General features: G+C 52.2%; 2 protein-coding genes across 2 annotated transcripts; one reads left to right on the top strand and one right to left on the bottom strand.

The window, feature by feature from the left end:
* The first annotated feature begins 420 nt into the window (after positions 1 to 420).
* Positions 421 to 3,776, top strand: RRP7A (ribosomal RNA processing 7 homolog A). The gene is made up of 6 exons (XM_029963425.1): positions 421 to 636; positions 867 to 992; positions 1,258 to 1,381; positions 2,001 to 2,098; positions 2,517 to 2,715; positions 3,209 to 3,776. Exons 1-6 carry the CDS (start codon positions 421 to 423, stop codon positions 3,292 to 3,294), a joined length of 849 nt encoding a protein of 282 aa, XP_029819285.1. The 3' UTR covers positions 3,295 to 3,776.
* An 834-nt stretch (positions 3,777 to 4,610) lies between these two features.
* SERHL2 (serine hydrolase like 2) lies at positions 4,611 to 13,680 on the bottom strand. Its single transcript, XM_029963576.1, has 12 exons — positions 13,634 to 13,680; positions 12,017 to 12,238; positions 11,832 to 11,945; positions 10,702 to 10,743; positions 9,932 to 9,951; positions 9,656 to 9,730; positions 8,809 to 8,918; positions 8,457 to 8,536; positions 8,084 to 8,118; positions 7,251 to 7,327; positions 5,692 to 5,785; positions 4,611 to 5,384 (listed from the first exon to the last, which is right to left on the bottom strand). The coding sequence occupies exons 2-12, from the start codon at positions 12,162 to 12,164 to the stop codon at positions 5,268 to 5,270; spliced, it is 912 nt and encodes a 303-aa protein (XP_029819436.1). The 5' UTR covers positions 12,165 to 12,238; positions 13,634 to 13,680; the 3' UTR covers positions 4,611 to 5,267.
* Positions 13,681 to 13,685: the final 5 nt, after the last annotated feature.

Genomic DNA, 13,685 nt, shown 5'->3' with positions numbered 1-13,685 from the left:
TACTTGCCTCTCTAGGCTTAAGTGCCTGCGTTTTACACTGTTTTTACGGAAAGGTGAACTCGACCCTCGGGAATGCGGCGATCCCTGCGCTCGGCAGGCGTTGCCCGGCCCGAGGGACACGCAGCCCGCCATTAGCAGCGCGCGCCGCGGCTGAAGAACATGTCCCGGCGGCCCCCGCGCCCCGCCGCTTCCGGAGAGAAGATGGCGGCCGCCACGAGCGCGTGGCAGGAGCGGCGCGGCGGGTTACACGGGTGAGGGGTGGGGTGAGGGGCAGCGGCGGGCACCGGGAGCGGGGCCGTCAGGGTACATGGTGAAGGGGGCTCGGGCAGCGGCGGGCACCGGGAGCGGGGCCGGCGGGACACACGCGTGAGGGGGCTCGGGCAGCGGCGGGCACCGGGAGTGGGGCGTCAGGGTACATGGATGAGGGGCCACCGGAGCGGGGCCGCGGCGACAGCGGCGTCTGTAACCGGTGCGTCCCTCGCAGCTCTGGCGGTGAAAAGTTCGGTGGTCGGGCGCGGCAAGCGTTCGCCCCATTGCTTGTTGGTGAAGGAGCACCAGGTGCGGGAAGGGGCCGACACGGCGCACCCGCCTCGCCGCACGCTCTTCGTCCTCAACGTGCCCCCGTACTGCGGCCCGGTGAGTGGGGCTGGGGGTCGCACCGAGCGAGGGGGCGGCTGGAGGCCGAGGGCCTCGCCGCGGGAGCCGGCGCGTCTCGAGAGTAGCTGCGGGCACAGGAGGCGGCGTGAGGCGGGGTATCTGCGGGCAGAGCCGCCCGAAGTGTGCTGCAGACTGTGCATGAGAGGGCGGGGAGGGGCATCGCTCCTGCTTTGCTGTACCGCGTGTTCTCTCTTACTCTCCGTGTCAAGGATTCTCTGTCTAGGCTGTTCTCCCGCTGCGGGCATGTGCAGTCTGTGGACATCTGTGACAAGCCAGGGCCAGGAGAGAAAAAAGAAAATCCGACGTCCAAATTCTTCAACCGCAAAACTATAACGGTAAAGCTCGGGGGGCAGAAGAATACTGGTGCTTTAAGGGGAAAAGATGGCAAGCACTGAATGGTTCTGTTTGGAACATGAGATAAAGGCAGCCATTTCAGGGCATCGGGTGACATGATTACATATTTAAGTTTATGTTATTTTTTTTCCTATCCCACTGCAATTTGTGGTTTGATTTTTATTTTACTTTTTAATGTTATTTGTACTGCAACTCCATGCAGTTTCCCCAATGTATCTGACTGATCTGGGTGTCTTTTTCTTTTAGGGATTTCAAGTAGCATATGTGGTGTTCAGGAAACCAGCGGGTGTCCAGGCAGCCAAGGCTCTGTCACAGGAAGGTCCCTTGCTAATATCAACAGAGACCCACCCTGTGAAAACCGGCATTAGCAGTACGTCAGCCCTAGCTATCTTTCTACTAGCTAATATTAGGAAAAAACTATACTCGTTACTTGCTGAATCCTACCCTGTATGTCCCATTTTGTACTAAGCTGGGAGATGTTCAGTGTTTTGTTGTCCTGCTTCTGTTATTGTACACAGGGTACAAATCTTATTGTACTGGGTGTTGTAGTCTAGTCCAGTGACCGTATGGGAGAATGGGGTCGCTTGGAAGAGGGGTTTTCCCGACATCTTTTCAGTATCATATAGATTCAGAGATACTGCCTGCATCTTGCCCTCAGAATGGAATCCAGACTCACTAACAGGCACCAGGTGTTTGTCAAGATGACAGCACTTCAGATACAACCCCTTGACAGGAACCCAGCCCTGAGTGTTGTACTCCTTGGGGTAGGGCTAGTTCACTTCTGCCAGGGAAAGTTGCAAGCTCTGCCCATTGCTTGTTGGCTGTGCCCTTGACCACAAGTCGGTTGATGTGTGGCAGTGGGGAAGCTGAACAGAAATGGGAACAGAGTCCTTACCCTGTAGCAGTTCACTCTAGAGCTGCCCAAAGGCATCTCACTGGGGCCTGCTTCTAAGAGCGGCTACTGCTGACTTGTGCCCTCTCTGTCCCAGAGTGGATCGCCAGCTATGAGGCTTCTGTCGTGGATCCGAAGGAGCTTAAGGCTGAGGTGGATGCCTACATGCAAGACTATGACAAAAAGATGGCAGAGGTGAGGCCAGGCTGGGGAGGGAACCCAGCTAAGTGGTGTGTTTGGGGGAGAGGAAACGAAGAGAGATTTCTCAGTGCCCCAAGTCACAGTGGAAAAGGCAGAGGGTCCCAGTGTTTGGCAGAGGTCTTTTACTCTCAGTACCTGGTGGGCAGTCAGGCCCTGGTTTGGTTTGCAACACCTGACTCTTCCACTCAGGCCTTACAACAGGTATCCACAAATAAAGTCCTGGCTGGCATGCAGTGTTGTGACTGCAAGTTGAATACCTACACCCCTGGTGCCACACCTTCCTTTAAATCTTGTGTGGAAGCAGGAGCTCTAGCTTTGCATGTGTTTAAGCTAGGGCTGAGGGACCTGTGCATCAGGCTGGCTGGCAGCCCATCTGCATGCACTGAGCTGTCTTACCCTCCTGTCTTTACAGGAAGAAGCCAAAGCTGCCAAGGAGGAGGGTGTTCCAGATGAGGAGGGCTGGGTGAAGGTAACGCGAAAGGGCCGGAAGCCTGGCCTGCCCCGGACAGAGGCTGCCAATCTGCGGGTGCTGGAGAAGGAGAAACAGAAAAGGGCCCGCAAAGAGCTGCTCAACTTCTATGCCTGGCAGCATCGCGAGACCAAGAGAGAGCGTGAGTGTCCAAGTCTCCTACCCCTGCCCATGTCTCTTGTCTCACACTGTGGCTCAAAGAACATCCTTCTTCCTTCCACTGAAGGGGAGGCTACATCCAGCTGCTGCTGAACAGCTGGCTGGATGGGTGCGATTGGCCTCACTAACTCTTGAGAGGCCTCTTGCCACCACCTGTCCTAGAAAGGGCTGCTGGAATATTTTGTGGGAGAGTGTGCAGGTCGTGGTATTCCAAGACGTTTATTTAGTCTGCACGAAGGCAGTGACTGAAGGGAGAAAATATCCAGTTTCCTCCCCAAGAGGGAGCTGCAACACTGCCAGAGGTGAAGGGCCAGAGCCCCGGCTTGGCACTCAGCCCAAGTGTAAAAGGACCCGCTCTGGGAAGTGTGTGTTTGCAGCTGTTGGGACTGAGCCCTTCCTGGTTTGTGGAAGTGAAGCTCCCAGGAGAGGGAGATCTGCTGCTCCCGTGTGACCTGTTCTCTTTTTCCGTGTTTTAGACATTGCCCAGTTGAGGAAGAAATTCGAGGAGGACAAGCAGAGGATTGCGTTGATGCGAGCCCAGCGCAAGTTTCGGCCCTACTAAGTTATGCTGAGCTGTTCCTCAGGTGCCTGTGCTGGAGAGGATGGGAGAAGATGCCTACTGACTCTGTTTGCCAAAGGATTTCAAGGACTTGAGGCAGCTTTGGGTTGTCTCTGCCCTTGGATCTGAAACAGGAGATCCCAGCAACTGCTGCTGGAGAGGAGTTCTCTTTACTTGCACCAGTATCCTCCTGCTCTCCTGGCTGTTATTTGGCCCTGTGGCACCACTTCCCAGGGTGCTCAGGTCAGGGGGGCTGAGGCACATTCTGTGACAACCTGTATCTCCCTGCCACCTCAGGCTCTCCTAAAGCTTGGTGAGAACTGGGATTGACCTAGCACAGCCTCTGCAGGGGCAGAGAATGGCTGAAGAACTGTAAATAAACTGCTGCTACATTCTCGAAGCATGGGAATGCTTCTCTCACCCTAGTCTGCTGTGGGGAACAGCTTCTTGTGTGCTGGGCTGGCAGTAAACCTCATGGCTTGTAAGCTGGTGCTCCTTTGCACATTTTATCTGGGGATAAGGAGAGGAGGGAAGTGACTTTGGGAAAAGCCCAGCTGGAGAGATCCTTGTGACCTGCTGTCACAAGGAAAGATCAGTGGTTTGGTAAGTGCCCTACCACTTCCCTCAGTGATTCACTCCCTGGCAGTTCCCTCTCGGCCAGGTGTTGAGTTGCCCAGTCATCCAGCTGTCCATGGAGCTCTGCAGCCATATCTGGGCCATGGGAAATGTCTGTTGTCCGGCACTGTTGCAAGAACAAGTGCCACTTCAAGCAGCCTGGCCTTGGAATGAGAAACCAGACTCTCTAAGGCCTGTATCCACTTAACTTGTCACCAGCCCACAGAAGGCAGGGAAAGGTGGCAGCAGGCACATCTAGGTGTAGATCAGTGCTTTTGAACTGCACGTATAACATCTGTGCAGCTTTGGACTTTATGATAGGTCACCCCAGCAGACTCTGTGATCAAAGTAACCTGCCCAGCCCCAGGCTTTAACACATTAATTTTACTGCCTGCAGCCTCAATGCAGGTGTGACTGTGAATGGTGGAAGTGCTGGTAAATTCCACAGAGCTGATTTAAAATGGATTTACCTTTTCCTGGAAAGCCCACTGCAAATACAGTTTGCATTGCTTGTGTTGCTGCTTTAGTTGGCTTTTTGCATTAATTCAGCTGGGAGGCAGATCCTTAATATGCCTTATCTAAGGTGGACTGTATGTAAAAATTGCTGCCTCCTAAGATATGTTTTAGCTGCTTGGGTGAGCATCCCAAAAGAGAAGGGAGGTTCGCTCTCCTATTGAATCAAGAAGACGGACTTAACATTAGGAGATTAATCTTTATTTAGGACAGAAATCATCTCTGCCAACTTTTCCATAATTAGTAGCTCTAGCTGCTTCAGCTAGAAGATTAGTGACATTCATTAAAATGGGCTTCTGTGCCCAGGTGAGCTCTTATTTAAGCTGACTTCTAAAAAACACCAGCTCTCAGAGTAGAACAAAGACACTGAGGCCCTCTGAGCTCAGGCCCCTATGGAAGTAAGTGGAGAAGCAGAAAGCTTGTTTTTCATCAGGTTTAATCCTGGGAGCAGCCTGGCCACACCATCCTCAGGGAGGAGGCAAGATGAGCCACCTCTCTAGCAGTGTCAAAGCTGGCACTGCTGCCGTCACAGAGGATGGATGCCTCTGCCTGTATTCCTGCACTGTTTCAGGGTGCAAGTTTGGAACAAGCCAAGGGGAAGGCCACTTTGGGCCGCCATCCCTGTACTCAGAGAGCTGGAAATAGAGTAGGGATTCCTCTTCCCTTTGACAACTGAGATATTTTGCTCAGCTCTCCTGGCAGACATGCTTCCACTCTGCAGCGAGCTAAGCGCAGGAAAGAGTATCATGATGGGAGGAGTTGGATGTGAGGTAGGAATGGTGACAATTCTGCCGGAGCCTGCTTTTTAGCTCCCAGTTCTCCTGGACTGCTGCAGCCACTGGGGTTTCTTAGAGTCTAGCTCTAGTGTTCTGAACTGTCAGGAAGTTGCTGATGATCCCGGACACCACCTCAGGCTCGTTCAGGTGCACAAAATGACTCCCAGGCACCTCGACTAGCTGGATGTGCTGGACAGAAGGGACACAAGAAGATGTAGACTGGGAAAGTGGTCCCTCAGGCAAACACTGCTTGCTGTGACACTCATGGGAAGGGGCAGGGGCAAGGGAGGCAGGACAGGAATGGGAGGAGCAGGGAAGATCTAGGTCCAGAGGGCAGTACTAACTTGGGACTTCGGCAGGAGGGGTAAGAAGCGTGAGGGCTGTGCCCTTCAGGACAAGTCACCTACTGGGGGGTGTCCACCAAGGTGAGCTGCTTCCCAGCTGCTGCTCCCAGGTCAGTGGCACATAGAGATGCAGGGATGGTGTTTGCTCTCACCTCTTTGAGGGTAGACTCCAATGCCTCCCGCATGGCTTTCACAAAGTGATTTCTGCTGTGTAACTTGTGTGGTACCAAAAGTCCATCTTGTGATCTGAAAAGCAACAGCAAGGCTCAGTACAGCAGTGTGCCCCCATTTGACTTTGCTGAGGCCCTGGGCAGAAGCAGTGTCCCCAAGACAGTGGCGGGGGGTGTGTGTGTGACAGACCCAACTGTTCTTTCCAGGCTGCTTGTAAGCAGCCAGGTGACAGTGTCATACGTGGTAGTCAGAGCAGCTGTAGCCAGCTTGGCTAAGCAGTTATTTTCTATCACACTATCTGTGTAAAACCTTGGGTGACTGCCTAGTCGTATCAGAGCGGAGACTGGTTAAATATTGTCCTCCCAGGGCTGTCTCCGTAACTGATCTGAGAACATCATTCCCTGCCCCCGTTCTGTCTTCCTCCCTTAACTCTCCTTCCTTACAGTTTCCACCTCTCTCCACTGTCCTTTTTGCCCCTCCATACTGCTGATTTAAACAGGGTGTGCCCTGCTTGGAGGAGGAGGTATGAAGGCAATTTCCCAGGAGAAGCCAGCATTAGACCTCCTGCAGAGCAAAGATCATGCTGTCTCCTACTGTGCTGCAGGTGATGGGACAAGGTGACATCCCAGGCTCAAAGGCATGTACTCTCTGTGGCTTTGAGGACTTGGCCTTACCATGATGTTACATTTCTGGACAAGAAGGAATATCCTTAAGCTCTTATGATACTATAACAGGTCAGTGAAGCCAAAACTGCACCTCATTTCTCAACTACTACCACTTCCTCTTGTTTTCTAGACAGTCTTTTAATAGCAACACACAGGCCAAGGTTGCCAGAGCCTGCACACCTTGCCCTCCAAGGAGATGGGGAAAATACAGAGGAGGACTCACAGAACGAGCTCTGCCCAGGGACAGTTTAACAGCTTGTAGGGCTCTGTGCAAGCCACTGGCCATGGCCCCAGGGCTTCTTGCCCTGGGCACTACAGGGGAGAGCTTGAAGGAGCTCAGTCAGTCCAGGGGCTCCAGGACCAGCTGGAGGAGGTGGAGGCTGCTGTAGTTTCACCTGTTCGCTCAGGTAAGAGGTTCTGGGGTCTGGAGTAGGGGGCAGGCTGGGTTGCTGTCCCTGAGGTAGAGTCAGCTCAGGAGGACAGTAAGTTGGAGTGATGCTGTGGAGGGTCACATATTTGCCAGGATGGCCCCCTGCTGTAGGGTCAATGGGATCATGAAGCCAGGAGCGTGGGGAAGATGGGACAGGACTAGCATTTCCTCCCAGCTTTGCACCAGGGAGACCCAGCCTGAAAGCAGAATGCCAGGCTGGAAGGATGTTCCAGTTTCTCCTGCCTGTTCCAGGAGCCTGCCTAACACAGGGCAGTGGTGGGAAACTGGAAAATACTTCTCATATGTGAGGTTGTACTGTTGTGCTAACTGGCCAAAGATCTGGGTGACTGCTGTAGAGGGACGGGTAGTGGAGGACTCCTTCTTAGCCTTCATTTCTTCCACCAAGGGAGGCAGCAAGAGCTGGTTTGGCTTATGCCTCACTCACACAATGATGAGAACACGGTCCTGGATCTTCTGCAGGAGCTTCATGCACTGATCCACTGTGAGGGACTCTCGACTCTGCTGCAGGTGCAAAGAGAGGGAAAGTGGCAGAGGTCAGGGACAGCAGCTGAGGGCAGAGGGTATCCCTAAGCCCTCCTGCTCTAGAGGCTCTGAAGGTAGAAGTAGCAGTGGCCCCAAAGCTTCCATGCTGGGACATGATAAGTGTCCAGAGCTGTGCACAGGAGTAGTTGGCTCTGCAAAGGCTCCTTCTGTCCAGCTGCATTCCAGGGCTGCCAACAACACTGCCTGCTGGGATGCAGCACATATGGGAATGATCTCATAGCAAGAAAAGCTTTAAAAATCCTTTTACTAAAAAGGAGACAGTACACTACCCTGGCTTCCATATCTGGCAGTAGCACAGGTAGAGGAGGCCCTGTTTGCTCAAAAGTGGCACAAAACTATCAAAATATCAAATGTAAAGACTTTGCTCAACTCTTTTCCCCTTCTTATATGGGTCACCTGACAAAGAAGCTGACAGAAAGCATCCATCCATCTGCTGCCTGAAGAGTCATAACAGCAGGAAAATGTGGCCAGAGGCCCTGGGGCAGAAGAACTTCTAAAAAAAAAAATCAGTAACATTTTCCAGTGACTCTGTAAGTTGAGTCAATGATCAAGTGCAGGCTCTTTTAACAGCAGCATTTAAAGGAGACGTGGGAATTAGGGAAGCAGAAAGTAAATGGCTGGGTGAAGGCAGAGCCTGGGCTCACTGAGCAGGCCTCCACTATCTCTGAGTTTTCTGTAAGCTCAGGGCTCAGAAGTAAGAAGAGCAATGCTCACCATACGGGCTCTCATGTCTCTGTTATATACCAGCCCTGGAAAGAAAAACAACAGAAGGTTTTCATGTCTCACAGGAGCAAGAGTTGTTCTGGTTTTCCTCGCTTGTGGGGTCTGTCCAAGACTTTTTGAGATAGGGAAACAGTGTTAATTCAGATTTCTCAATTTTTTCTGATTTATTTTCTTTAGCTGTTCCAGGACTCGAGCACCAATCCCAGTTGCTAAGAATGGAGAGCTCTGCCTCCAGACTTAATTGATCCCATTCAGGCTGTGTAAACTTGTAGCTAGGGCATCCTGTACTCTGCAGAAGACAATGGCTACTGGCACCAGTCCCTTCCCACACCCAATGCTGGCCCAGCACCACGCAGCCCCTTACCAGCGGGTGTCTCAGTTGCTCCTCGCTGCAGCAGGATTGCTCCACCCTCTGCTGTCAGATGGCTGTTCGCTTCTAAGAGCCTGGGGGAGACACGGCAGAGAGATAGTGCTGCTGGAAAAGGGAGGAAGCAAAACAAAAATGACATGACAAGGTGACAGCAAGCTCTCAGGCTGCTTCAGAAAGGAGCGGGATGAAGCAGCAGCTTCTGGCAGCAGAAGCAAAAGGTCTTCCTGAGATTCCACAGGAGGACTTGAAAGAGGAAGTGCAGGGACAGTTTCCCTTTCTCATTCTTTCAGCCATAACTGTCAAGGTGAGGGCAGGCAGCAAATGAAGAGGAAAGATGGGGCCTCACCTCTGCAATGCTGCTTCAGGGCTCCGTGCTTTGGGAGTTTGCTCCTTTGCCTCTAGACTCAGTAACCTGTCAATCACCCTCCGTTTAGATTTCAGCCATGCCTCAGTGTCCTGAAACACAGAGAGGGAGAGGAGTAACCCCTCTCTTCTGAATCATTTTACCCCCTATCAGCTGGTAGAAAAAGGAATTTCACCCTTCAACATCCCCCAGAACTGGTACCAGTTATGTATATCCTATTAAAAAATGCCCATTTCTGGAAAAAAGGGAACATCGATACTGCTGTAATGAACTTACTTACTTTTTACCCTTACTACCTTTTCTAACTCTTCCTACCTCACTTCTGAGTTGAGGACAACTGTCTAAAATTTGGTATCTCTGACCCAGGGCTTCTGTCCCACTTCTGCCAACCAAAGTTCCAGCATCTCGTAGCAATGATGGCAAGTTGGGAATGTAGCTTTATGTCCTGCCAGGAACAGAAAAAGAAATCCACCAGTCTTGCACCTAGGTCACCCAACAAGTCACTGGCAAAAAGAAAACCTCAGCTGGCGGCTGCCTGGACAGAGGTTCCACTTCCCTTTGTACACGGGCACGGCACAGACTATTTTGGTGCTAAGGGACTGCATCATATGGAGCACTGCCAAGGGTCCTTCAAGGGCCACCCTAAGTAGGGACCTCAGTTTGTGCAACAAGGAGCAGATCAGTGCCTGCCAAAAGGAAGAGCCTGGGACTTGTATGACCTGCCAGGGACTGGTCACATCAGTGCTTTCTCTGAACAAATGAAGCAAAGAAAAAAACCATCTATTTTTGTATTTAAAAAAAGTGAAGGGAAGGACAAATGAAATCTAACCTCTGGAGCTAGCAGAAAGCCAAGACTTTCCAGCAGGATCAGCTTGTCCACCATCTCAGGATAAAGGAAGCAGAACTGAAGAGAGATGAAACAATAGGAGAAAGAAAAGCTGAGCACTGAGTGATGTCTTTATCCTGCTACATGGAAGAAGGGGTCTGGGAAGAGCTTCTCCTCCCAAGATCCAGGTCCCACACTGTCTGTCTCTTCATTCCTCTCCCATTTATTGTTGCAGCTGCAGAAATCACAAACCCCATGAAGAAATGATGCTTTACTCACCATTCCTGCCACAGCTCCTCCTGCGAAGGAGAGAAGGGTGCTCAGTTATGCCCAGAACAGCCCCTAGTAACAGAAATTTCCCTTCCCCACAGCAGGAGCAGCCTGAGAAGTAAAAATGCACATTGTACCACAGGACAAAGCCAAAGTACAGGGTAGAGCTCTCCCAGCAGGCAGGCTGCAGGCATAGAGCAGGGCTGTTGGCTTGCTGTATTCCCCATCCTGTGCCATCCCCACCTCCCTCTCAGGCAGCAAAGGCCAAGGAGGAGTTACTAGTTAAAAGGGTATGGTGTGCAGGTCCTGTGAGCTGTGGCCAGAGCAGCCTTGGGGAGCAAACCCCATATTGTGTCAAAACCAAATCATGTTCCAAGCACAAAGGGGTGGAGCCTGGAGTCCAGTTCCCCTCAGCAAGCTTTATAGCCCACCGAGATGGGAACTCTGTTCCCAGGCTTTGTGGGGACCAGGAAGGAAGGCTGTGAATTCTCCTTCATAGACCACCTCTCTTTGCCCATCACTGTTCCTTCCTGGGGGTGGGGAAATGCCCACAGCAAGAGTTACCACTATTTGTACTACAGGGTCTTGAAAGCAGAGGCATTTCAGACAAGGGTGCAGATTTTTGAATCTTTTGAATTTTTTCCTTTTCAAGCAGGAACCTGGTACTTGACACAATATAATAAATATTCTAACCCAGCTCCTAGCAGCATGTCTTGTAAGTTAATTATCTACTCCTATTTCCATGAATCTCACAGCTTACAAGGACAAGAGCCACTTACCCATACTGTGACCCATCAGGGTGAACCGTCTCCACTGCAAGGCTAAGTGGCAACAGACAAAAACAGATAGTGCTGCATTAGAAACCAGAGTAGCAGCATCTTGCTGCTTCTCCACCAACACGGGCCCCTTCTCCCAGGAGGGCTTTTGCACTGCTTAATTGCTTCTTAATCCATAAACTAGGTGGCTAAGTAGGCCGATTTTAAAGAAAAAAATGCATTCACCACTTCATTTTGTTGGTAGTTAAGCCGTGCAGCTCTCAAGCTCTCTGTATGTCAAACAAACTCCAGCAAATTCCCGTTCACTGCCAGACATGAGACTGGCAAGAAGCAGAGCAGCCTAACCAGGCAGCATCTGCTGAAAGAGAGAGACCTTGACAGAGCATCCTGCTGCAGGGTGTTCTGCAAGACAACTGAGGACACAGAACCAGGTCTGCTGCTTTGAGGAAAGTACAATTATTCCATGTGAAAATTCTCTACACCATTTAGCACATCAGGCTCTTCAGTCCATTTTTAGGGCACTCTGAGAGGCTTATAGGAAAATACAGCTTTTTCAGTTCTCCCCATCTGAAATATACCTCACTGAAAGATGAGTTTTACCCTCTGGAGCATCAGAGAACTTCTAGAGGTTCTTTGTGTACTGAATAAGGGATGCAAAACTGCATGTGCCACAACCTCCTGTGAGATCAGCATACAGACAGCTACATCAGGAGTTATTAGGAGCACAAGACACTCTGGCTTTCAGATTTCTTTGTATGATACTAAAGCAAGCAGCAAGCTGCCATCAGAGAGAACCAGAAGAGTCTCCAGCTTACACCTAGCACTGGTTAGAGGTCACTGGCTGCTTACAAAAAGTCTGGCAACACTATTTAGTTGCATCCACCACTTCACCACTACTGCTCTTTTTAGTATAGAAACACTTGCTGCCCAGGGCTTACTGTCTCTTCCTCTAGCAAAACAATGAGAAAGCAGGACGCTTATTCAGTCACAAAGCACTGGCTAACATCAAACACGATAAGTAGGGGGAATTGATTCCTTCCTAGCAGTAAATGCTGCCTGCTTGTTGTAAGGAGCAGGAGCAATATAGCTCCCTCTGCACGAGCATCCCCTGAAGGGTCCCTTCAAATACCGACCGTCTGCCACACGGCGCACATCAGTCACATAATCCAGGAAATGGTAGGGGCAGCCGGCAGGTCGGTGGGATGAAAAACCATGGCCAGAAAAATCCATTGCCACATAATAGCAGCCTGAAAGGGAGAGAGTATAAGATGTGCAGCCCTGACACACAATAAGAGCCATCCTGATGAGCCAGACTTACCTCTGGGGAGCAATGGAATGAGCTTGTCAAAGGTGTTGGCATTGTCTAGCCAGCCATGCAAACACAGCACAGGATGTCCCTCCAAGGGTCCCCAGGCCTTGGCTGCCACGTGGCCCCAGGGTACAGGGAACTTCAACTCTGAGAACATGCCCAAAATAGGGTCACCGGAGAGCCACGTGCTTGGGAGTAGGTCCCGGGGGTCTTGTTAATGGTCCAAAGCTCTGAGAAGAATAAAACAAGTCTTTAGTAACTCACCAGCCTCCTGTGGTCTTAATTAGCAGCTTGCTGATTTATAGCTCCCCATTCAACATCCCAAGCTGCCATTCCTGACTGCCTGTTTGGGGAATCCTCCTCCCAGCACGTACTAGCAATGTTCCTAGGAAGAAATAAGCTTTCCCTATGCAGGAGGAGAAAGCCTCCTCTCTGTCTCTGCAGCAGCTGCAACCCGACCAGAAGGCACAGGAGATCTGGCAAGAGGGAACAATGCAGAATTCCCCCAGTTAGCTGCAGTCAGCCAGGCACCTGTCCTGGACCAGAAAGACAGTTTGGGGAATGCTGCCTCCAATAGTCGACTGTTACCACCTTGTTCACTTTTACCTTGGTGTTTCTCACTTGCACCACCAGTCGGCACCTTCGAGAGAGCAGATGGCTCCGTGCCCCACAGCTGCTACCTGCCCGTGCACCCCTCAGGGCCAGGGACTGTGCATGGAACACAGGTCCACAACCAGGCAAATCTGCTCAACCTCAACCTTGTCTCATTACTGCCGATCTGCCAGGTAATCATGGAGCTACACCTGACCTTTGCTCAACCCCCAGCTCCTGAGTGAACCCCCCAGCACTACCCAGCCTCTGGAGACCCTCCAATAATGGTTTGAACACTTCTCCTTTACCCACAAGCCCTGGGCCCCCTTACAGACAACCTGACTATTCCCATCCCCAAGTGTCTCATTCCGTATCCCCTATCTTGTGTCTCTACTCCCTTAAATAGCCCCCCGAGACTGCACTGCAATTAAATCACTCTACAGCAAGTCCTTCCTGAGCCCATATCTCTCTAATGCATGAGGACAGAGGGGTTAGGCTGAGAGGGGAGGCTGCTGTTAGGGCCCTGATGGTCCCAATCAGCCAAACCTGGGGCTCTCCATGACCCTATTTAAGCTCAGCCCAGGACCAGCCTCAGCAGTGCTGCAGGAGTGCCAGCCTCCACCAACAGCACCTCCCTCAGGAACGTGGCCATGCCTGCTGATCACGGGGCTGTGTCTGATTCCAGCTGCCCTCGCCGAGCCAGATCCTGACAACCAACCGCGGGCTGACTTCCCGGTGTGACCGCGGACCTGCCCCTTCCTGATGATCTGGGCTCCCGGCAGAGCCTGATCGCCCTCCCCGGGCAGCCCTGCCTGGGCCCGCGGGGCTCTGGCCCTGGGGTCCCCACGGGCCCGGGCTGGGGCCTCCCCAGGCGGGCAGGAGGCGTCGCTACACCCGGACCTTCGCCTCAGGGCGCCCTGGAGGGCGCGGTCCCGACCCCGGGGAAGGGCTGCCCGGGACGACACCTGCTCGGCGCCCAGACCGACCCGCAACGCTGCGGCCGCCCCTGCCCCGCTCCCTCGCGGCCCCTCCTACGCTCCGTGAGGCTGAGCTGAGGCGGCGGCAGCAGGGGCCCGGCCCGGCGCAA

This window comes from Manacus vitellinus, unplaced genomic scaffold, assembly GCF_001715985.3.
Source record: "Manacus vitellinus isolate BGI_N305 unplaced genomic scaffold, ASM171598v3 scaffold_5_pilon, whole genome shotgun sequence".
Taxonomy (NCBI): domain Eukaryota; kingdom Metazoa; phylum Chordata; class Aves; order Passeriformes; family Pipridae; genus Manacus; species Manacus vitellinus.
This window is presented reverse-complemented; position numbering and strand designations above follow the sequence as displayed.

What these genes read in the sequence shown, in the direction of transcription:
- RRP7A (XM_029963425.1), top strand. Translation starts at nt 421, where the DNA reads ATGAGGGGCCACCGGAGCGGGGCCGCGGCGACAGCGGCGTCTGTAACC. An exon ending in ATGACAAAAAGATGGCAGAG is followed by an intron (nt 2,099 to 2,516) that starts GTGAGGCCAGGC and finishes CTGTCTTTACAG; the next exon opens with GAAGAAGCCAAAGCTGCCAA. An exon ending in TCGCGAGACCAAGAGAGAGC is followed by an intron (nt 2,716 to 3,208) that starts GTGAGTGTCCAA and finishes TCCGTGTTTTAG; the next exon opens with ACATTGCCCAGTTGAGGAAG.
- SERHL2 (XM_029963576.1), bottom strand. Translation starts at nt 12,164, where the DNA reads ATGTTCTCAGAGTTGAAGTTCCCTGTACCCTGGGGCCACGTGGCAGCC. An exon ending in CATTCCATTGCTCCCCAGAG is followed by an intron (nt 11,946 to 12,016) that starts GTAAGTCTGGCT and finishes TCTCCCTTTCAG; the next exon opens with GCTGCTATTATGTGGCAATG. An exon ending in CCTGATGGGTCACAGTATGG is followed by an intron (nt 9,952 to 10,701) that starts GTAAGTGGCTCT and finishes TCTCCTTCGCAG; the next exon opens with GAGGAGCTGTGGCAGGAATG.